Here is a 22,102-nt window from a genome sequence, read left to right on the forward strand (position 1 = left end):
GGCTCGCAGGCAGGGTTCCGCAAGAAAAGGCGGCGGCGACACCAGTGAGCGAGCTCCGGGGACCCAAGTGGGGTGCTGTGGGCCCTGCCCTCCCCTCCCCACCCCGCCAGCTCTCCCCGCCTCAACCAGGCCCGGGCCTCACCCGCCGTGGCCCCGCCCCGGACACAGGCCCCGCCCCGGAGTGCCGGCCCCGCCCCCGCCCCCCGCCCTGGCTCCTGGCCCCGCCCCGCCCCCAGCGGACAGCGAGCAGGAAGCGCGCAGTGGCTCCGCCGACGCCGCGTTCCGAAAGGTGTGCAGGGGGTCGGGGGCGCAGGTCCTGGCCCACAGATCTCCCGCCAGTCCGGCCTCCCGGAGGTCTGGCCCCACCTCGCAGCCCTAGGCCTGTGTTCGGGGCCGGCAGCCTCCCCCGCCTGAGCGGCGGCTCGGGGCTCCGCTGCTCTGGCCTGGGGGGCGGGGCCGGCGGCGCGGCGTCATGCATATGCATGAGCGGCGCGGCGGCGGCTCCATTGTGCCCTCGGAGCGGGCGGCGGCGCGATGGCGCGGGCGGCGGCGACCCGGGGGCGGCGGGCGGCTCCGAGGGCGGACTGAGCGCATGGAGCGGCGCGGGCCGGGGGCCGCCGCGGCGAGGGGCCGGGTCAGGCCGGGCGGAGGTGAGCTGGGGCCCCCGGGGAGGGCGCCTGGTGGCGCCGCCCGCAGGCAGGTGCGGGACGGCGGGGGCGGGCAGGTGCGGCAGGTGCGGGCGGGCAGGTGCGGCGGCCCTCCGCGCTCCCCGGCGCCCCCGGCCAGCTGTGGCGCCCACGCCGGGCCCGCGGCCGGGCTGGGGGCCCTGCCGCCCACCTGCCCGCACCTGCCACGCGTGCGTGCTGGTCGGGGCAGGCCGACCCAGCGCCGCGGTGTCGGGGTCGGCCCTGCCCTCCCGGAGCCTTTGTTGGGGGCCGGCCCCTGCTCGCCGGCGGGCCCCGGGGGCTTCCCGGGCGGCGGAGGCCTTCGGTTCTCGGCTCCGGGCCCGGCGGGCTCACCTTGACGGTGCGCCCCTCTTTTCCCACTGCCTGCCGTCGACAGGCGAGGGGGGCTCCGAAGGCTGGCGCTGGCCGGCTGCGCTCCCGGCTTGTCAGCCTCTAGCCGTGATGTTGATGGGACACCCTTCTCCAAACTGGAGATCAGGCTGAAGGGTGCTGTCTCTGGGGGTTGCCCTGGCCGGCCGGAGTCCTGTGTCCCCAGGTGCCCTGTGTCCTCCAGGTGTCTCCCCACCCCCAAGAATTCTATCCCTGGCACTCAGTGCCTTTCTTACCCTTCACCTGCCCTGCCCTCTCCCTGATGCCTTGCTTTCCCCAATCTCTGCCTTCTCACTCAACTACCCCAGGACTCTGTCCCCCTTTTTCTCAGAATGCCCTCCCTCTAGTAGTTGAGAACATCCCTGGTGCTGTTTTTTGAGTCATTTGTGATACCACAAATTTCACAGGGGCATAAATGGCACCAAAGACTTGATCTAAGACCCTGGTGGGTCTGGGTCGAGTGAACACACACTCTGCACCCAGCCCTGGAGAGCCAGAGCCAGGCCATGCTTGACTGTAGTAGAAGAAAAGGGGGTAACTTCGCCCACCAGCACTAACCTGGAGGCCCTTGTCGTACCCATGCAGCAGATAGAAAGAGGAAGAGTAGGTGAAGACTTCTCAGGGACAGACCCAAGATGTTTGGGGGAACATTCTGATTTCTGGAATTGATCTCCAAGCACTAGTGACAGGAAGCAGTCACATGTCTTCAGTCCTAGAGTGGCCAATAGGTTCTCATTTTTATACATTGTAAACTGATGCCAAGGTTTGGGCATTGGGCAATTGATACATGTTTCTTCAGGGCTTGAACTTTAACTCTACATTCAGGCTGTTCATTGTTATGAGAAGAAGATCCAGTACTTATACCACCCAGGTACATGAACAACCTGTGAGTGTGTGTGTGTCTGTGTGTGTGTATGCACACATGCAAGTGCACAGGTCCATGCCTGCATGCATATGTGCATGGGTTCTGGGGCTTGAAAGGCCTGGGAGCTGTCCCTGTTTTTGCTCAAGGCTGTCACTGTACCACTTGAGCCACAGCTCTATTTCCAACTTGTTTTGGTGGTCAGTTGGAAATAAGAGTCTCACAGACTTTCCTACCAAGCTATCTTCAAATTGTATCCTCAGGTCTCAACTTCTTAAGTAGTTAGGATTATAGTGGGAGCTACCATCACAAGTAAGGCAAACACTTTACTTTTTGACATTAGGGACCTTGCTCTTTCCACATACCATTTCTCTTTCTCAGGTGGCCTGGCCTGGCATCTTGGAGTAGGTCCTGTGTTCTGGGTCCTGCTTTTAGATGCTGGGACAGAGAAAGAGGACGGAGTACATTTGGGAACACCTGAGAAATTCTGTACCTGTAGTAAGATAGGACCTGGCCTGTCTCCCCCCGCCCCCCCCCCCCAAAAAAAAAGATCTTTGGCTTGTAGACTTACCTCAAACCAGACAAACTCTGTCAGGGTTCCTTGCTTCACAGGGTACCTATGCTGGTGCACAGCAAGAGCTAGACCGGGAGGACCGCTGCCTCCTTCCCAGTCCTGCTTCCCACGTTAAAGCCAGAGCAGGAGCAGAGCATCACAGGATGTCAGACCTGGGGGTTAGGGGGCCCCCAGACAAGCAGGAACTTATATGTAGAGAGGAAAGCTCAGAGGGAACTAGAAATGTCTGTGGTCTCTATCCACAGCAGAAAAGCATCATGGGAGGAATTCCCCAGACGCTTGTGACACAGGAGGCTGCCCTGGACTCTTCCCTGCCCTGTACCTGCCCTTCTCCCTCTCTTCCAGTGCTCTGCAGCTTTCAAATTGGGTAGCAGCAGCCCCTGAAGACATTAAAAATGCCAGGCTCCAACCTCAGTTGGCCCTGGGTGAGCTGGGCAGCCTGTCTCAGCAGCCTGACATCTGACTGGGACACACTGAAGTTGCTGCCCTAGGTGACTGGGAATGAGGCAAGGGATTGTCTTCTGTGCCTTCCTTGCCTGTACTTCTTGGGATTGCTAAGTGATCTGGGAAGGGCCCTGGGAAGGATTAGCACAGCACCTCTTCAGAGAGAGGACCAGTGCTGCTGCTGGTATGGTAATTGAGTGGGTTTTTAGTTTTTGTGGGGGGAGGATGGTTGAACTCAGGCCCTGGCACTTGCTAGCCACTGTGTTGTTGTTTTTTTTTAGTCTGGGTCATGACCCTCCCCACTACAAGACTAGTTTGTGGTCAGGCAGGTCTCAATCTTGCCATCCTGCTTCAGTCTCCTGTGTACTGGGATTGCAGGCATGTGTCATTGTACTCAGCTAAAGTTTTTGTTTGCAGTTGTAAGAAATAGCCCAGAGAAATCCTTGTATCCTTCCCCAGTTTCCCCAGCGGTAACATTTTGCAGAAGACTTGTGTATCACCTGAGGACACTGTATTGATATAGTACAGAGCCTTTTATTTATTTTTTTGCCAGTCCTGGGGCTTGAACTCGGCCTTGGTACTGTCCCTGAGCTTCTTTTGCTCAAGGGTAGCATTCTACTGCTTGAGCCACAGTGCCATTTCCAGCTTTTTCTAAGTCGCTTATTGGTGACAGTCTCATGGTCTTTTCTACCAGGGCTGGCTTTGAACCGTGATCCTTAGTTCTTAGTCTCCTGAGTAACTAGGATTATAGGTGTGAGCCACTGGTGCCCAGCAAGGCTTTTCTCTTGTAGGCTTATTTTCATTCCCACTTCTAAGATTACAGAAATGGAGAGGATCACCTCTGGCCACCTTCAGTGTGATCTCCATTTCCTAAGTTTTTCAGTGTCAGTACTGCCAAGTGAAGGAATCACAGCCTTTGGGGAGTGGCATTTTCCACTTAGTGTGATGCTCTAGAGACTTTATAAGGTATGTGTTACAGGTAATTGTTCCTTTTTCTAGCATTCAGGTAATGAATGTACCACAGTTGGTGCAACTATTTGTCTGTTGAAAGACATGGGTTGTTTCCATTCTGATTATTACAAATAAGACAACCAACATTTATAAACTGGTTGTTATGTGACTGCATTTGTTTAATATAAGTGCCCAGGATGTACAGTTTCTGGATTGTACTGTGGTAAATGAACTTACTTGATAAGAGATGGTCTTTTGTAGAATGGCTGTACCACTTTACATTCCCACCCGCAGTGTGGGAGACATCTAGTTTCTCCTTGCCAGCATTTTGTGATGTCATTGCTTTTCATTTTCATTTCAGTTGTTCTGATGGATGTCTAGTGATATCTACTTGTGGTTTTGATTTGCATTTCCCTACTGACTAGCATCTTTTCATATGCTTATTTGCCATCTGTATATCCTTTTGGTGAAGTATTTCTTCTTCTTTTTTTTTTTTTGGACTGTTTTCTAATTGGATATTTTTTTGTTTTGAGAATTTGTTACATGTTCTAGATACCAGTCATTTGTGGAACATATGGTTTGAAAATATTTCTGTAGCTTAGCAGGTCTGTCATTGAGAAAGCATTTTGAGTCTTGATAAAGTCCAGCTTATCCTTTTCCTTTTCTTTATTTTTTTTTGGGGGGGGGGCAATCCTGGGGCTGGAACTCAGCACTGTCCCTGGGCTTCTTTTGCTCAAGGCTAGCACTCTATCACTTGAGCATAGCACCACTTTTGGCTTTTTCTGTGTATGTGGTACTGAAGAATTGAACCCAGTGCTTCATGCATGCCAGGCAAACACTCTACTACTAAGCCACATTCCTAGCCCCTCAATTTGTTTCTCTTATTGATCATGATTTTTAGTGTCAAATTTAAGAACATTTTGCTTAATTGGATGCTGATGGCTCATGCCTACAATCCTAGCTACTCAAAAGATCTTTAGATCTCAAAAGGCTGAGATCTAAAGATCATAGTTCAAAGCCAGCCTGGGCAGGAAAGTCAGTGAGACTCTTATCTCCAGTGTAAGTGATGTTGGTAGCTTAAAGTGGTAGATAAATAGTCTTGAGCACAAGAGCTCAGGGACAGTGCCTAGGCCCCAAATTCAAGCCCCAAGACTGACCAACAACAACAACAAACCCTTTGTTTGGTCTAGATTCCAGAGATGCTTTCCTTAAACATTTTACAGTTTATATAGGTGTGTGTGTGTATGTGTGTGTGTGTGTGTGTGTATGTACACTAGTCTGAGGGCTTGAACTCAGGGCCTGGTTACTGTCCTTGAGATTTGTACTCATTCTTCCACTTGAGCTACAATTCTACTTCTTGCTTTTTGGTGATGGTTAATTGGAGATAGGAGTCTCATAGACTTTTCCTGCCCAGGCTGGCTTCGATTTATGATCCTCAGATATCAGCTTCCTGAGTAACTAGGATTATAGGCACGAGCCACTGGCATTTAGCAACATTTTACAGTTTCTTGTTTTACATTTAAACCTATAATCAAATTCACTTTTAGGTTTATTATGTTATGAGGTATGAAGGGTTTATTTTATTTGATTACCAGTCCTGGGGCTTGAACTCAGGGACTAGGTACTGTCCTTGGGCTTTCTCAAGGCTAGCACTCTACCACTTGAGCCACAGCACCACTTCCAGCTTTTTCTGTGTATGTGGTACCAAGGAATCGAACCCAGAGAGGCATGCTAGGCAAGCACTCTACCACCAGGCCACAGTCCTAGCCCTTTAAGGATTTATTTCTGTTTCTTGGTTGGTTGTTTTTTTTTGTTTTGTTTTGTTTTTCTCCTTTGAAGATCAAACCCCAGTAATCATTTAAGTAACACTGAACCATATACCCCACACTCTCACTTTTTGAGTTTCAGGATTTTGTTGTTTTACCTTTTAACCTATAGAGGTCCATTTGTTAGAGGGACTTTTCCTCTACTGAATTGTTTTTCCACCTTTGCTCATATTTCAGTGGCTGTTTCTGCATCTATAATGTATCTATTGACTCATGGCTCTGAACCTCCATCAGTATTGTCTTCTTTTTTTTTTCCTGGTACTGCGGCTCAACTTGAACTCAGGGCCTGGGATCTGTCCCTGAGTCTCTCTGTACTCTAGGCTAGCACTCTTATCACCTGAGCTACAGCACCACTTCCAGCATTTTCTGTTTATGTGGTACTGAGGAATTGAACCCAGGGTTTCACGTATGCTACCCGAGCAGTCTACCACTAAGCCACATTCCCAGCCTCCTTTGGCTCTTTTTTCTTTTTGGCCAGTTCTGGAGCTTGAACTAAGGGCCTGGGCACTGTCCTTGGGTGTTCTCAGGCTAGTATTTTACCACTTGAGCCACAGTACCACTTCTGGCTTTTTCTTAGTAGGTGGTACCAAGGAATCCATCCTAGGGCTTTGAGCATGCTAGGCAAAGCACTCTTACCCCTAGGCCATGCTCCCAGCCCATCCTTTGACTTTTTAAATCAAGGCTGATGCTCTGTCATTCATTCATTTAGTCCACCTCTCTTATTTCCAGATTTTTTTTTTTTAATCAGTCGTGGGGCTTGAACTCTGGGCCTGGGCACTGTACTTGAGCTCTTCAGCCCAAAGCTACCATCCTACCCCTGGAGCCACAGCCCCACTTCCAGTTTTCTAGTGGTTAATTGGAGATAAGAATCTTTGAACCTTGATCCTCAGATCTCAGCTTCCTAAGTAGCTAGGACTATAGGCTTGAGCAACTCCACTCAGCCAAAGCTTGGCTTTTCTTTTCCCTCTTCAGTGGTTAATTGGACTTAAAGAATCTTATATACTTTCCTGCTACGTCTGGCTTTGAACTGCAATCTTCAGTCCTCAGCTTTCTGAGTAGCTTATGCCACCACTTCTGGCCACTTCAAGTTTTTTGGTGGTTAATTGGAGATAGAGTCTCATGGATTTTTCCTTCCTAGGCTAGCTTTGAACCATGATCCTCAGATCACAACCGCCTAAGTAGCCAGCATTATAGGCGCTAGTCACTAGCACCCAGCTTGTTACCACTTCTTGACCTTCTCACCTCCTGCTTTAGAGCCTCCTCTGGCTTTGTATCTTCTCAGCTTCCTGGACCACTCATGGTGGGCCAGACTCTTAAGGACGTGATTTTCCACTCCTTGACTCTGGGCAACCTGGTTCTCTGGTCCCTAGTCAATATGGGTGGCTAAGATTTCCCCTGGCTTTATGTGGATGGATATCTTAATTATGGGTGTGGAAGAAATTATTTGAAACTAGAAAGCCTACTTCCAGAGTGAGCCCAAGGACTCTGAGTGATGGCCCAGATGAACAAAGGCTTCATGCTGGCTGCTGAGCTGGCTTTGCCACCCTGAGGCTGGGCAGTCGGGGCTGATGTAGAATCCTCCACTGCGCTGTCCTCCACCAGAACCTGGCCATCCCTTGCAGAGGAAGGGACAGACCTGGTGGTCTTGGGCTTCTTCATGCTGCCAAGAGTCTCTGGTAGTATCTAATCTCATACTTTTTTCTCCTATCCAGCAGGCAGAGTCGTGAGTCCTAGATAAGTACACGCAGACCTGGCCTGGTGGCTGCTCTGTGGCCAATGAACTCCATGAACCCCATGAAACCTGCCCTGCCCCCCGCGCCACACGGGTGAGTATAGGCCCCTGTGGCTGGCCCTTGCAGGCTCTGGGCTATTGGGCACCTGTGGCCTGACCCAAGCCTTACCAGCCGCTCTCTCTGTAGTGATGGTTCATTTGCATATGAGTCTGTGCCTTGGCAACAAAACGCCACTCAGCCAGCTGGGTCACTGTCCGTGGTCACTACCGTGTGGGGAGTTGGCAACGCGACCCAGAGCCAGGTGAGCACCCACCTGGGCCTGACCCCACGCAGCTAGAGTCCTGGAGATCCTTAGCAGCACTTGAAGCCATCTTAGAGCTCCACCAGACCAGGGACGTGGGGGCTGCCTGAGTCTCACAAGTCCTTGGATGCTGTTTCCCTTCCACTTCCTGGGATTTTTGCTCCTTTCTTTAGCTGCCCCAGACTCCCCCCCCCCGATTTGTGGGCTGCCACTCTGCCCCTCCCTCCCTTGGCTTCCTATGGGTGAAAGAGAGTGCTTTAGCTGGTTCTGTTTGGTAATTCCTTGTAGGTTTTGGGGAACCCCATGGGCCCTGCAGGGAGTCCCCCTGGTGGCTCTGTGATGCCTGGTGTGGCCGGTGGCAGCTCTGCCTTGACCTCTCCGCAGTGCCTGGGACAGCAGGCATTTGCTGAAAGTGGTGCTAGCAAGGGCTACGTGCAACAAGGCGTGTATGGGCGCGGGGGCTACCCTGGGGGCCCCAGCTTCACTACCGGGTAAGTAGGCCTAGTGGCTAGAATCTGTCATCCTCCATCTCTGTTTTCCTTCTGGTCTGGCACTACAGTGGAGACCCTAGAAAAAGTGGACTCTCAAGTGCTGGGAGGCCCTGGAGCAAGCCATACACAGGGTGTGGCAGTCACCTTCTCTTGCAGGTATGCAGGTGGCCCTGGGGGCCTGGGTCTCCCCTCACATGCTGCAAGGCCCTCTGCTGACTTCACACAAGCAGCAGCTGCAGCTGCCATGGCTGCAGCCGCAGCCACAGCCACAGCCACAGCCACAGCCACCGTGGCTGCCCTGCAGGAGAAGCAGAGTCAAGAGCTGAGCCAGTATGGAGCGGTGAGGCGCCTTTGCACTCCTCCCATGTAGCAGCTAGCCTGGATGTTTGGTGGAGGGGGGCTGGACAGGGTGTAGGACTCACGTATACTGCACTGAGGCTCGTGAAGCGAGTGGAAGTGAGATGGGCGAGAAAGGGGCGAGGGTTTGAGGAGGGAGGGCCTTGGGCCAGCACCAGTGGCCCATGTGCCTTTTTTTGTTTGTTTGTCGTGGGGCTTGAATTCTGGGCCTGGTCGCTTTCCCTGAGCTCTTCAGCTCAAAGCTACTGCCTTACCCCTGAAGCCACAGCCTCACTTTCCATTTTCTAATTGGAGATAAGAGTCTTCTGGACTTTAGTGCCCAGGCTGGCTTTGAACCGCGATCCTCAGACCTCTGCCTTCTGAGTAGCTGGGATTATAGGCGTGAGCTACCATGCCCAGCTCCTTCATGGGTGGCACCTGGATCATTCCTCTTTATTTTTCTTCCCAGATGGGAACTGGACAGACATTTAACAGCCAGTTTCTGCAACATGGAGGTCCCCGAGGGCCCAGTGTCCCCCCTGGCATGAACCCTGCTGCCATGGGAGGTATGATGAGCCCTTCTGGCCTCTCTTCCATGGCCATGAACCCCACCCGGGCAGCGGGCATGACGTCTTTGTATGCAGGGCAGCGCCTACCCCAGCATGGGTACCCTGGACCTCCTCAGGCCCAGCCACTGCCCCGACAAGGGGTTAAGAGAGCCTACTCGGAGGTGAGTGCCCCAGTTGCCCAGTTTGGGGAGCTGGGTCCCCACTCCCCACCGGATCCCCTTCAGAGCTGTGTTAAACAGCAGGACGAGGGTCATGCCAACACATGGGATGCGGCTTCCCCCTGATACCTCCTCTCCCCGCCTTCGGGGCATTTGCCTTTTCTCAGGTGTATCCAGGGCAGCAGTACCTGCAAGGAAGCCAGTATGCACCCAACGCTGCCCAGTATGCACCAGGCCCCGGACAGCCCCCTGCCCCCTCTCCCTCTTACCCTGGCCACAGACTGCCCCTGCAGCAGAGCATGGGCCAGACCCTATCTGCACCTGGTCCTGCTGGACTGCACTACAAGGTAGGGTTGCCTCCCTTGAGTGTGCTGGGCTGTGTGCCACAGGACGCAGTGGGGAAGGGAGGAGTGATGGGCTGGCAGGGATTGTGGGGTTGTGAGAGCCTCCCGGAGTGCTAGCCAGGGTAGGAGCATCTCCTAGGAGGAGAAAGATGTCCAGCTTCTGCCAGGTTCATGTGTATCTCCATGAAAATTTAGTGTGAGGAGAGCAGTTGCACATCCCAGCTGCTGTGACACCCTTGGTGGGACCATGTTCCCAGGTCTCTGCTGGCAGTACACCCTGCCCCGGGTACTTGGGGATGGAGTGGACTCCTGAGGACCCTGTGTGGGCCAGTGTTGTAGTAGACATTCAGCAGAGGGGGAGCATCTGTCTTCAGCTGCCCTGGTGTGGGGGTAGCTTCTTATATTATGAAATCAGTAACATTCGTTGTACATGATTTGAAAGATGAACGTGAGTATAAAGAATGCACAGATTAGCACCCCAGAGGGTGTGGTGGGCTTCTAGAATCAGGTCCTGGGAACTGCTGGGGACAGGCCCGAGCCCCCGGCACACTCAGTTTTCTCTCCTGCAGCCCACAGAGCAGTTCAACGGGCAGGGCACCAGCTTCAGCGGGGGCGGCGTCAGCTACAACCAGCCTGGCCTGAGTGGGGTATGGGGCTCAGCGCTGCACATGGGCCGGGAGGTGCGTGGGGGTGGGGGTCATGGAAAGAAGGGGCCCAAGCAGAAGGTTGTGTGGGTCCCCTGACAGGCAGTCCAGGGCTGCCTTCTGCCCACCTCTCTTCTGCTGGTTCCCGGGGGATGCTCCATGAACACTTCTGCTATGACTGTTTGTGCTCAACTCCTACAGCCCACCCGTTCCATTCCCGGCTACCCTACTTCCCCACTGCCGGGAAACCCCACGCCACCCATGACGCCCAGTACCAGTGTCCCCTACATGTCCCCAAGCCAGGAGGTCAAGTCTCCCTTTCTGCCTGACCTCAAGCCAGGCCTCAGCTCCTTGCACCCATCACCTTCTGGTGAGTTTCCACTTTCAGGACAGTAGTTATGGGGCAGGGAGGCTGTGAGGAGTCCTGAGGCTCCAGAGTGGCCTGTGAGGGACGAGGGTCATCAGGACAGCTGTTATAGCCCAGAAAAATCCAAAGATTCTGTCTTGTTTCTTTGTGTGTGTGTGTGTGTGTGTGAGTCATGGGGCTTGAACTTTGCCTGGGCACTGTCCCTGAGCTCTTCTGCTCAAGGCACTGCCCTACCCTTGAGCCAAGCCCTACTTCCATTTTCTAGAGGTTAATTGGAAATAAGAGTCTCAGGTCCTTTAAGTGCCTAGGCTGGCTTTGAACCTTGATCCTTAGATCTCAGCCTCCTGAGTAGCTAGGATTACAGGTGTGAGCCACTGCACCGGGTAGATACTGTCGTCTTCTTCTTTTTTGCCAGTCCTGGGCTTGAGCTCAGGGCCTGAGCACTGTCTTTGGACTTTCTCAAGGCTAGAGCTCTACCACTTGAGCCTCAGCACCATTCCGGCTTTTTTGTATGTATGTGGTACCGAGGAATCGAACCCGGGCCTTTGTGCATGCTAGGCAAGTAATCTACCACTAGGCCAAACTCCCGGCCCCGATACTGTCTTCTTAAGAACAAACTTTTGAGCTGGACACCTGTGGCTCATGCCTGCAATCCTAGCTACTTGGGAGGTAGAGGACTGAGGTTTGAAGCCAGCCTGGGCAGGAAAGTTCATGAGATTCTGTTTTGCTTTGTTTTGCCAGTCCTGGGACTTGAATTCAGGGCCCAAGCACTGTTCTTGGGCTTTTTCCCCAAGGCTAGCACTCTAGCACTTGAGCCACAGCACCACTTCTGGCTTTTCCATGTATATGCCACCGAGAAATTGAACCCGGGTCTTCGGGCATGCTAGGCAAGCACTCCACCACTAGGCCAAACTCCTGGCCTCCTTGGACACTTTTTTTTTTTTTTTTTTTGGCCAGTCCTGGGTTTGAGCTCAGGGCCTGAGCACTGTCCTTGGACTTTCTCAAGGCTAGAGCTCTACCACTTGAGCCTCAGCACCACTTCTGGCTTTTTTTCTATATATGTGGTACCTAAGAATTGAACCCGGGTCTTCATGCATGCTTAGGCGAGCACTCTACTGCTAGGCCAAACTCTCGGCCATTCTTGGACACTTTTTGCTCAAGGATATCACTCTGCTACTTGAACCACAGCACAGTTTCTGACCATTTCTGTGTGTATGGTACCAGGGAATTAAACCCAGGGCTTCCTGCATGCTAGGTGAGCATGCTACCATTAGGCCATGCTCCTGCTCCTGGCCCCCACAAAATTTATTTATTTTAACTTTTTTGCTGAGCCTTCTGTTTTTTGTTTTGCTAGACCTGGAGCTTGAACTCAGGGTCTGGGGACTGTCCTTGGGTTTTCTCATGATCAGCACTCTATCACTTGAGCTACAACACCACTTCTGGCATTTTCTATGTATGTAGTACCAGTACCAAGTAATCAACCCGGGTCTTCGTGTATGCTAGGCAAGCATTCTACCAGTAGGCCATGTTCCCAGTCCTGAACCTTCTGTTTTCTATTGATGGCAGAGCTATTTGGAGACTGTGGGTCTTTTGTCCAGAAAAGAACATAATGCACACACAGGCTTCATTGCAGGGGATTTATGAGTGTCCTGAAACCTGTTCTTAGCTAAGGACCCCCTGTTTCCAGAGAGAGCACTACAGAAGAAGCTGGAATCCTAAAACCTTAAATTGAGTTGTAGGAGCATTGGCAAATTGCATACTCACTGGGAGCTGAAAGCACCATTACTGTCTTCTGCTGGGCTGGGATCGAGTTCTCCCATCACAATCCAGAGGGCACTGGGCAGATAACCAAGGCAGGATGGATCACAGTGACCAACTGGGCCCGTGTCCAGGGAGAGACAGTGCCTAAGGCCCCACCTTGGGTAGTTCAGGCCTGCCAGGCAGGGGAGTTCTAGAGTATAGCTACCCTCCTTGAGTGTCTGGGAGCACCCAGCTAAAACCAGGATTGCCTCCACCCCCAGGAAGTGGCCCCTGTGATGAGCTGCGACTGACCTTCCCAGTACGGGATGGGGTGGTCTTGGAGCCCTTCCGCCTACAGCACAACCTGGCTGTGAGCAACCACGTCTTCCAGCTCCGAGACTCCGTCTATAAGACGCTGATGCTGAGGTGAGCCACCTCCCAGCCCATTCCCTGGTCCCCTCCCCCATGTGGCTTCTCTGAGCCCTCTCCTTGCTGTACAGGCCAGACCTAGAGCTGCAGTTCAAATGCTACCACCATGAGGACAGGCAGATGAACACAAACTGGCCGGCCTCGGTGCAGGTCAGCGTCAATGCTACGCCCCTCACCATCGAACGGGGAGACAACAAGACCTCACACAAGCCCCTCTACCTGAAGCACGTATGCCAGCCCGGCCGCAACACCATCCAGATCACCGTCACCGCCTGCTGCTGTGTGCGTGCCACTGGAGGGAAGGGTGTGGAGGGTGGAAACAGTGGGGCTTTCGCACTACCTGGCTCACCATCCATCTTGTTGGGGGCCTGTCTAGAGGGATGGGATGGCTCTGGTCAGGGCAGAGCACAAGGGCTTTATCCTTAACAGAGAAAGACAATTGATTTTCCTTGTTACCACCTGATGCTTTCCATTTTAATATATCCTTGCCCTTTAAAAAACAGAGATCCAGTTACATGCACCCTAGCTATTTTCTAGTTAGATTAAATTTACTAGATTTAATGTTCACATGACTTTTGTAAGAGAAGCAAAGCTGGGAACCTCGTGGTGGGAGCCCCGCCTGCAGCCGGTGAGGCAGCCTCTGGGTTCTGGGCAGGCAGGATCCTGTGAACACTCTGATGGTGAAGGAGAGATGGGGCAGCCAGATTGAAAGTTTGAGGCCATGCTAGGCTACCTAGATAGCATGATCCTGTCTCCTGTGTCCCGGCCTGGGGGGGGCGGGGGGGGGAGAATAACTCAGAAAGGCTTAACCCATTGTCAGCAGAGTGGATGCCCAGAAACTGGGGCTGTGCAGGGTGATGAGGAGGGGGGTGTTTGACAGAGGTGACTGTCAGGCAGTGCACAGGTCGCCTCCCTGCAGCTGGGTCTCTGAGCTCGCAGAGCATTTTGCTTGGGCAACAGCACTGGAACAAGGCTGAGTTACTAGGCTGCAGCCCCTAACCCTGCCCTGCCTGCCCAGCTCCCCCCAACGTAACCCCTCCCACTCCAAGCTCAGGGATCACATTGCCCCTCCCCAGTCACAGCCTCACCCCCAGCACCTCCCACTGTGTTGCAGTCCCACCTTTTCGTGCTACAGTTGGTCCACCGACCGTCTGTCCGCTCCGTGCTACAGGGCCTCCTAAAGAAGCGCCTCCTGCCAGCCGAGCATTGCATCACCAAGGGTGAGTACCCTCCCTCCGCTGCTGGGGGTGTGTCCACACTGGACGCTGCTCCCTCATCTCACCAGGACCCTGGAATGGTGACCAGGGCCCTGGTTGACCGCCCCATTCCCAGCTGCCCTGTGTTGTGTGCCCTGTACTCAAATCTTCCCCCTGTCGATGTCAGTAAAGCGGAACTTCAGCAGCGGCACCATCCCTGGCACCCCTGGGCCCAATGGCGAGGATGGGGTGGAGCAGACAGCTATCAAGGTGTCCCTGAAGTGCCCCATCACCTTCCGCAGGATCCAGCTCCCTGCCCGCGGCCACGACTGCCGCCACATACAGGTGGGTGCTCACCTAGACCACTCTGGAATTGACTGCCTTGAAATGCGTCGTGCAGTCAGAACTTGAGAAGCAGTATTGAATGAAATCTAAAACAGAAAAACTGTGAGAAAGATGGCAATGTTTTTTGTTGTTGTTTATTGCTTTGTTTTGTTTTTGTTGGTTGTGGTACTTGAACTCTGGGCCTGAGCTCTTCAACTCAAGGCTACTGTCCTACCCCTTGAGCCACAGCACCACTTCCGGTTCTGTGGTAGTTAATTGGAGATAAAAGTCTCAAGGACTTAAGTGCCCATGCTGGCTTTGAACCATGATCCTTATATCTCAGCCTCCCAAGTAGGTAGTATTTTTTAAAAACAAAGAATGTCTCATGATCACAGTTCTATTTCTGGCTATTTCCCCAACAGAAATTTGTACAGTGATATTGCAGACTATGTAATTTATAATACCTTCAAATAAAAGGAAATGTTCAAGCTGGGCATGGTGTCTCACACCTATAATCTTAACTTCTCGTGAGGCTGAGATTTGAGAATCTTAGTTTGAAGCCAGCTCAGGCAGGAAAGTCTGTGAGACTCTTATTGCCAGTTAGTTACCAAAAAAGTTAGAAGTGAAGCTGTTTCTCAAGAATATTAGCCTTGAGCTATTAAAATAGCTCAGCGACGGGGCCGGGAGTTTGGCCTAGTGGTTAAAGTGCTTGCCTAGCATGCACGAAGATCCGGGTTCGATTCCTCGGTACCACATACATAGCAAAAAGCCGGAAGTGGTGCTGAGGCTCAAGTGGTAGCGCTCTAGACTTGAGAAAGTCCAAGGACAGTGCTCAGGCCCTGAGCTCAAGCCCAGGACTGGCAAAAAAAAAAAAAAAATAAAAAAAATAAAAAAAATAACAAATAAAATAAAATAGCTCAGCGACAGAGCCCAGGCCCTGACTTCAAGCCCCAGGTCAGGTGCACACATGTGCATGCCATGCGTGCATGTGCACGCGCACACACACACACACAACACTGTTGACAATTTTAACAATGTTTTGAGCCAGGCATGATGGTATACTCCTGTAATTCCAGCACTCTGGAGGCTGAGGCAGGAGGATTGTTTGAGGCCATCCTAGGCTATGTAGCAAGATCTCCTGTCTCCTTGTCTCAAAAAAAAGGTTTTGATGGGCCAGGAGTGGTTAAAGTGCCTGCCTAGCATGCACGAAGACCCGGGTTCAATTCCTTGGTACCACATACATAGAAAAAAAGCCGGAAGTGGTGCTGAGGCTCAAGTGGTAGAGCTCTAGCCTTGAGAAAGTCCAAGGACAGTGCTCAGGCCCTGAGCTCAAGCCCAAGACTGGCAAAAAAAAAAAAGGGGGGGGGCGTTGAGGCTGGGAGTGTGGCCTGGGAGTGTGGCCTAGTGGTAGAGTGCTTGTCTAGCATGCATGAAGACCTGAGTTCGATTTCTGGGTACCACATACATAGAAAAAACTGGAAATGGTGCTGTGACTCAAGTGGTAGACCTTTAGCCTTGAAAAAAGCCCAAGGACAGTGCTCAGGCCCTGAGTTCAAGCTTCAGGACTGGCCAAAAAAAAAAAGTTTAGAGTACTGGTAGCTCACACCTATAATTCAAGCTTCTCTAAGGATCTCAGTTCAAAGCAGCCTGGGATGAAAACTCCATAACACTCTGAAATTTCGTCAGCACAAAACCAGAAGCAGAGGTGTGGCGTAGTAATACAGCACCAATCTTGAGCAAAAAAGCTAAGCAAGAGTTTGAGACCCTGAGTGTATGTACACAAATATAAATTTTTTGTTTGTTTATTTTGCTTGTTTTTTTTTTTTTTTTGCCAGTCCTGGGCTTGAGCTCAGGGTCTGAGCACTGTCCTTGGACTTTCTCAAGGCTAGAGCTCTACCACTTGAGCCTCAGTACCACTTCCGGCTTTTTTTTTTTTCTATGTATGTGGTACCGAGGAATCGAACCTGGGTCGTTGTGCATGCTAGGCAAGCACTCTACCACTAGGCCAAACTCCCGGCCCGCTTTATTTTGCTTTTTATACCAACACTGGAGCTTGAACTCAGGGCCTGGATGCTGTCCTTTAGCTTTTTCACTCAAAGGTGGCATTACATTCTACCATTTGAGCCACAGTTCTACTTCCAGCCTTTTCTTTCCTTCTCCCCCCGTCCCCCCCAGTGCTGGTCCTGGGACTTGCTGTGAATTGTCCCTGAGCTTTGATCAAGGCTAGCACTCTCTCTACCACTTGAACCACAGCAGCTCCGTTTCTAGCTTTTTGATGGTTACTTGGAGATTACAGTCTCATGGACATTCCTTGCTGAGTTGTAACTGGAATTATCAGATCTCAGCTTCCTGAATATGTGGTATGAGCCACAGGTTCCCATCAACTCTTCAGTCTTATTCCCCAGGGGCTGAGGTGGAATCTGAGCTTCTCTGCTGATAGATGGGCCAGGCCTGCCAGGGGCTAGTGGACTTTGCTGTCCTGAGTTTTTTGTTAAAGTAGAGTCCTAATTCTTCTAATAGTTTTACTAGCTACAGCACTCATGGCTCCATTGTCAAAAGTCGTGAGGACACAGTGCAGTCTTCCTGCTCACCCTTTGGTTTCCTGTCTGTGCGGAAATGCCAGTGTTCAATGAGTAACCACACACTCCACCCCCTCAGTGGTGACAGTGGCTTTTCCTTTTAACACCCCTTCTGAGTCATTCCCTCTCAACATAGCTGCCCAGGGCTCACTTTGGTCATGTGGCCTTGAGCTTCTGGTCAGGGAGTCTTGGTCCATTAGAATGAGCTTGTGGTGGAAACGTGGAGCGGGAGGCCTCGCAAACACTCATGTAAATCAGAAACCAGATCCACCTCACCAGAGCTCGTGTGAGAAACCACCTGTCTCTCATTTCTCTGCAGTGCTTCGACCTGGAGTCCTACCTACAGCTCAACTGTGAGCGGGGGACCTGGAGGTGCCCTGTGTGCAAGTGAGTTGAGCTGCCATTCCTTAGAGGCCTTTGTGGGGACACGTCCACCTGATAAATATGTCAGCTCAGTCCATAAGCCTGGCTGAAGGGCCAGCAGCACAGGCCAGTACCTGGCTGGGAAACCTCCTGTGTGGTAGTGCAGGGTCAGCCCAGGGTCACCACACTCACTCACAGGATCCGAGTTGCCCACACAGGTGGCAGGTCGCACGCCCCAGGGGAGGTGGGGTGGGTTCTGAGGTGCATCTCCTTTTGTTTTCTGCAGCAAGACGGCCTTGCTGGAGGGGCTGGAGGTGGACCAGTACATGCTGGGCATCCTGATTTACATTCAGAAGTAAGTGTTCTCTTCCTGCCACCCCTGCATCCATGGCCACCAGGGGGCAGCTCTGGGTTCCAGGCTCCAGGCTCCAGGCTCAGCATCCTGCTAAGCACCCAGGAGGGGCCAGTTTCCCAGCGTTTGCACAGGGTCTGCTTAGCAACCTTCCTGTCCCCACCCAGCTCAGAGTACGAGGAGATCACCATCGACCCAGCGTGCAGCTGGAAGCCTGTGCCCGTGAAGCCGGATGTGCACATCAAGGAGGAGCCAGACGGGCCGGTGCTAAAGCGTTGCCGCACCGTGAGCCCTGCCCACGTGCTCATGCCCAGTGTGATGGAGATGATCGCAGCCCTGGGCCCTGGCGCCGCCCCCTTTGCCCCCCTTCAGCCCCCCACAGCCACCGCCCCCAGCGACTACCCCAGCCAGGGTGAGTGCTGCGCACCTCGCAGGGAAGCTCAGGCATCCTCTTCAGAGCTGCCTCCTTACCCACCTCCAGCCCAAAGCACCGGTGTGTCCAGGCAGAGCCTGCTGGGGTCCCTATCCTTGAACATGGCCCGCCGTGAATGTGGCGATAAGCCAGTGAGCCACAGTGAGTCCTCTGTCCTTGCCCCAGTTTGGAGCAAGGGACTGTGCGCTACATCTCCTCACAGGCTGCCCCGCCTGGGGACAGCCACTGGGTCCTGTTCTGTGAGCACGTGTGGTCCTGAGGCTTCCATTCCTAGCAGTATCTCCAATCCAGTCTCCACAGTGCTGGGGACAAGTGTAGACTCACTGCTGGGTTGGGTGATGGCGCCTCGCCCACGCCAGCCTCTCTCCTAGCTCCTCTGCCAGCGTGAGCCTGCTCAACCTGACTGCTTCTGCTCTCGCAGGTTCCAACTTCCTAGGGCCTGGAGCTTTCCCAGAGTCTTTCCCGCCCACCACGCCCACCACCCCAAGTCTTGCTGAGTTTGCCCAAGGACCACCCCCGATCTCCTACCAGTCTGACATTCCCAGTGGCCTCCTGACTCCAGAGAAGTCTGCTCCCTGCCTCCCAGGCCAGGTCAGCACCATACCAAGCACCCCAGGGAATGGGGGTGTCCGAGGGCCTCCCCTGGGGAGTCCTTCATTTCTTTCCATCCTCAGATGGCACCAGCGGGCCACCTGGACCCAGCACACAATCCTGGGCCGCCCGGGCTGCACACCTCCAACCTTGGAGCTCCCTCAGGTCCTCAGCTACACCATCCAAACCCTCCCCCTGTGGCCCGACAGCCCCTGGGCCAGGCAGGCACCGGGCCCGTGAGTGAGCTGCCCTTCAACCCTGCCACCGGCGTGATGGGTGCTCCTGGCATGTCTGGGACAGGGGAGGCCTCAGAACCAGCTCTGGACGTAAGTACCAGCTTCGGGACTAGGGAGCATGTGACACTGTCCCTCAGGGAGAGCCATTCAGATAAGAGCAAGAAATTAGAACCAAGCACTGGTGGCTCACGCCTGTAATCCTGTAATCCTGGCTACTCAGGAGGCTGAGATCTGAGGATCCTGGTTCAAAGCCAGTGGGGCAGGAAAGTCAGTCTCTTATCACCAGTTAACCACCAGAAAACCAGAAGAGGTGCCGTGGCTTAAAGTGGTAGAGCTTGAGCAAAAAGAGTTCAGGAACAACACTCAGCCACCGAGTTTAAGCCCCTCTACAGACCAAAAAAAGAAAAAAAAGGAAAAGAAAAAAGAAATTCAGCCCCTTTACTCACATGCCAAATACCCAAAGTAGCTCTTGTGTGCCAGGTACCATATGTGGCTAACATGTGGCCTGGCTGTGAGGGCTTAGATGCTTGATGGGTGGGTGTGAAGTCCTTAGAGAAGACTGAGCTCCATAGAAGCCCAGCAGACAACAGAGCCCTCAAGAGTCTAGCTTGAAGCTGGGTGCAGGTGGCGCATACATGTAATTCTGGCTACCCAAGGAGCTTAGTTTGAAAGTAGCCCAGGCAGGAAAGTACAAGAGACACTAATCCCAACTACCAAAAAACTGGTAGTGGAACTCAATTGGTGAAGCTCCTCTATCCCTCATTGAAAACGGTAAGGGTCAGGGGCCAGGAGTGTGGCATAGTGCTTGCCTAGCATGGACATCGCCCTGAATTTGATTGCTTGGTACTATATAAACAGAAAACACCAGACATAGTGCTGTGGCTCAACTGGTAGCCACTAGCCTTGAGAAAGCTCAAGAGCAGTGCCCAGGTTCTGAGTTTAAGCCTCCCCCCCCCAAAAAAAAAAAAAAACTGGTGTAAACAAGGCACTGGTGGTGGGTTGATGCCAGTAATCCTAGCTACTCAGGAGGTGAAGAGCTTAAGACCTCAGTTCAAAGCCACACTTGGAAAAGTCTGAGAGTCTCATCACCAGTTAATCTCTAAAAATCCAGAAGTAGGAGTGTGGCTCAAGTGGCAGAAAGCAGCCTAGAGGGAAAAAGCTAAATGCTCAGGATCTTAGTTGCAGCTCTAGTCCAAGAACACACACACACACACACACACACACACACACACACACACACACACACACACACACACACACACACACACACACACACACACACACACACACACACACACACACACACACACAAAATCGTGAAAGAGTTGACTGTCCCTGGACCATAAGAGAAACTCATTGCAGTTCCACTTGAAAAAGATAAGAATGAGCAGCTCAGAACCCCAAATCCTAGGGGCTTGGTGGTCTGCCACCTCATTTGACCCTGGAAGCCACGTTGAGGGTCCCCTTTTTGGCCTGTGCACCCACAGTACACAGCTGCACTGCCTTGAGTGAGCACACCAGAACAGCTTTCCCCGGGGAAAGCCGGCCCCTGCCTGTGGCCTGCAGCGTCTGTAGGCCCGGGGACAGCCAGGGCCCGGAGGCAGCATGGCCACGAAGCCCAGGGCTGCTCACATGCACCTTTGTCCTCAGCTGCTCCCAGAACTGACCAACCCAGATGAGCTGCTGTCCTACCTGGGCCCACCTGACCTCCCCACGAACAGCAACGATGACCTGCTCTCTCTCTTCGAGAACAACTGATGCTGTGTTCACCCCCAGACCAGCGAGGACATGCTCACAGGTGTCACCACAGCTTGTCATCTTTGCCCAGCCCCACAGGACAAGCTGGCTATCCTCCCCAACTTTCCCTGCCCCCCACATACCCAGAGCCCAGGTCCTTGCCAAACTGGAGCCGCCACAGGCTCTGTCCGAGGTGTCCCCGGCCGCAGCCTCACCATGCCCCCACATCCCCCAAACTCATAGCTACAGAAGTTTTTGCCGAGGTGTCCTGCCGGCTCCTGCCCAGCCATGTGCACACACCCCACACCCCGATCTCATGGCCTTGCTCCCTGTCCTCCCCTGTGCCTGCTCCCGCCCCCCTGCATCTTGTCCAGCATCCACGACTATGTCTGCTCCTGGGGAGAGGAACAGGAACTGCGAAAGGCAGCAGCCTGGAACTCTCATGCGGGCCAGCCCTGCTGTGTGGTGGGGGAACTCTAAAGCACAACCGTGTACACAGTGCAGCACCCAGCTGAGAAGGGGCAGGAGCGGGGGGGGGGGGCATGGTCTCTTGCAATGTACAGCCAGAGCACCCGGCAGCTGCCCGCCCCTGCTCCTTCCTCAGGGCAGACCATGCCTGCACAGTTTCTAGAAGGAAAGACAGTGAGCATCACTCTGAACCAGCTCCACTCTGTACAGATTTCCCTGTGAGCTGCTCTCCAGTTCCCCTCTTCTGTGAAAGTGAAGAATTAGTGCAGCTGTGTTTTTTAAACCACCTCTCTGGCTTCACCCTGCTTGCCCACGCAGTGGGAGAGGAAGCAAGCAGGGTGCAGGCCCCCCTCTGTCTCCTGTCTGTGTGATCTCTATTAAAGGACTCCCTGTTGGTGGGCCTGGCCAAGTCCTTCCGTCGTGCTGGGGTCTCCCTTTGGGAGGAGGTCCAGTTCTCGGGTGGCTCCCAGGGCCCCACATCAAACCCTGGCTATTTCCAGCCAAGCCTCAGCCATTCCCCACCCCATGGTAAATTTCCTTCTCCCTGGAATTTTCCACACTGGCTCCAGCTGAGAGCTGTTTTGTCAAGTGTTCCACACTCCCCTGGGAGACACTGGCTGACATGTCACCTTTCCTGGGTGTGCTCTAGGGCAGGGAGCCAGAAGTTGGGTGTCCATTGCCCCGAGCTTAGCCAGCGGATCACCAACACTGGACTAGGCCACTGGGGCCACCATCTGTCCTGCCCACCTGGTGGGCTCCACTCTCAAGTCCTGGGCCCTGGCAGTGCCTTCCAGGACATTGGGAAGGATGGGGCCTGCCGGGGGGCTGGAGGCGGAGGGAGGGGTGCTCGGCACTCTCAGGGTGCTGCCCAGGCCCTCCACTGCCCCTAACACACGAGACCACACGTCAGCCTTTTTAGCCACTTAAGGGGTGTTTGCAGCTCTTCCATCCTCTGGCAGAGAGGAAGTTGAAGCAGTTTTGTGGAAGACCTGTGAGCTG

The 22,102-nt window shown here is 53.3% G+C and overlaps 1 protein-coding gene across 4 annotated transcripts; it reads left to right on the forward strand.

Annotated features, from left to right (window-relative positions):
- The first annotated feature begins 243 nt into the window (after positions 1–243).
- Positions 244–21,501, forward strand: Zmiz2 (zinc finger MIZ-type containing 2). Of its 4 annotated transcripts, none has more exons than XM_090332509.1 (19): positions 244–289; positions 7,425–7,538; positions 7,632–7,746; positions 8,035–8,237; positions 8,394–8,577; positions 9,043–9,303; positions 9,468–9,647; positions 10,214–10,324; positions 10,490–10,658; positions 12,677–12,821; positions 12,896–13,106; positions 13,939–14,044; positions 14,208–14,365; positions 17,243–17,310; positions 17,573–17,641; positions 17,806–18,050; positions 18,493–18,662; positions 18,746–18,988; positions 20,549–21,501. In XM_090332509.1, the coding sequence occupies exons 2-19, from the start codon at positions 7,489–7,491 to the stop codon at positions 20,654–20,656; spliced, it is 2,796 nt and encodes a 931-aa protein (XP_090188635.1). In that variant the 5' UTR covers positions 244–289; positions 7,425–7,488; the 3' UTR covers positions 20,657–21,501. The 4 variants fall into 4 exon arrangements, with proteins under 4 accessions (XP_090188635.1, XP_090188634.1, XP_090188636.1 ...); XM_090332508.1 differs by lacking the exon at positions 244–289 and adding an exon at positions 528–650; XM_090332510.1 differs by lacking the exon at positions 244–289 and adding an exon at positions 529–650 and having other exon boundaries at positions 10,214–10,291.
- The last annotated feature ends 601 nt before the right edge of the window (positions 21,502–22,102 follow it).

The sequence above is a fragment of the Megascapheus bottae genome, chromosome 5 (genome assembly GCF_031878675.1).
Source record: "Megascapheus bottae isolate mThoBot1 chromosome 5, mThoBot2.hap1, whole genome shotgun sequence".
Taxonomy (NCBI): Eukaryota; Metazoa; Chordata; class Mammalia; order Rodentia; family Geomyidae; genus Megascapheus; species Megascapheus bottae.

Bases quoted from the DNA above. Each gene is read 5' to 3' on its own strand.
- Zmiz2 (XM_090332509.1), top strand. From the start codon at position 7,489: ATGAACTCCATGAACCCCATGAAACCTGCCCTGCCCCCCGCGCCACAC. The intron at 7,539-7,631 runs GTGAGTATAGGC...CTCTCTCTGTAG, and splicing joins CTGCCCCCCGCGCCACACGG to TGATGGTTCATTTGCATATG. The intron at 8,578-9,042 runs GTGAGGCGCCTT...TTTTCTTCCCAG, and splicing joins AGCTGAGCCAGTATGGAGCG to ATGGGAACTGGACAGACATT.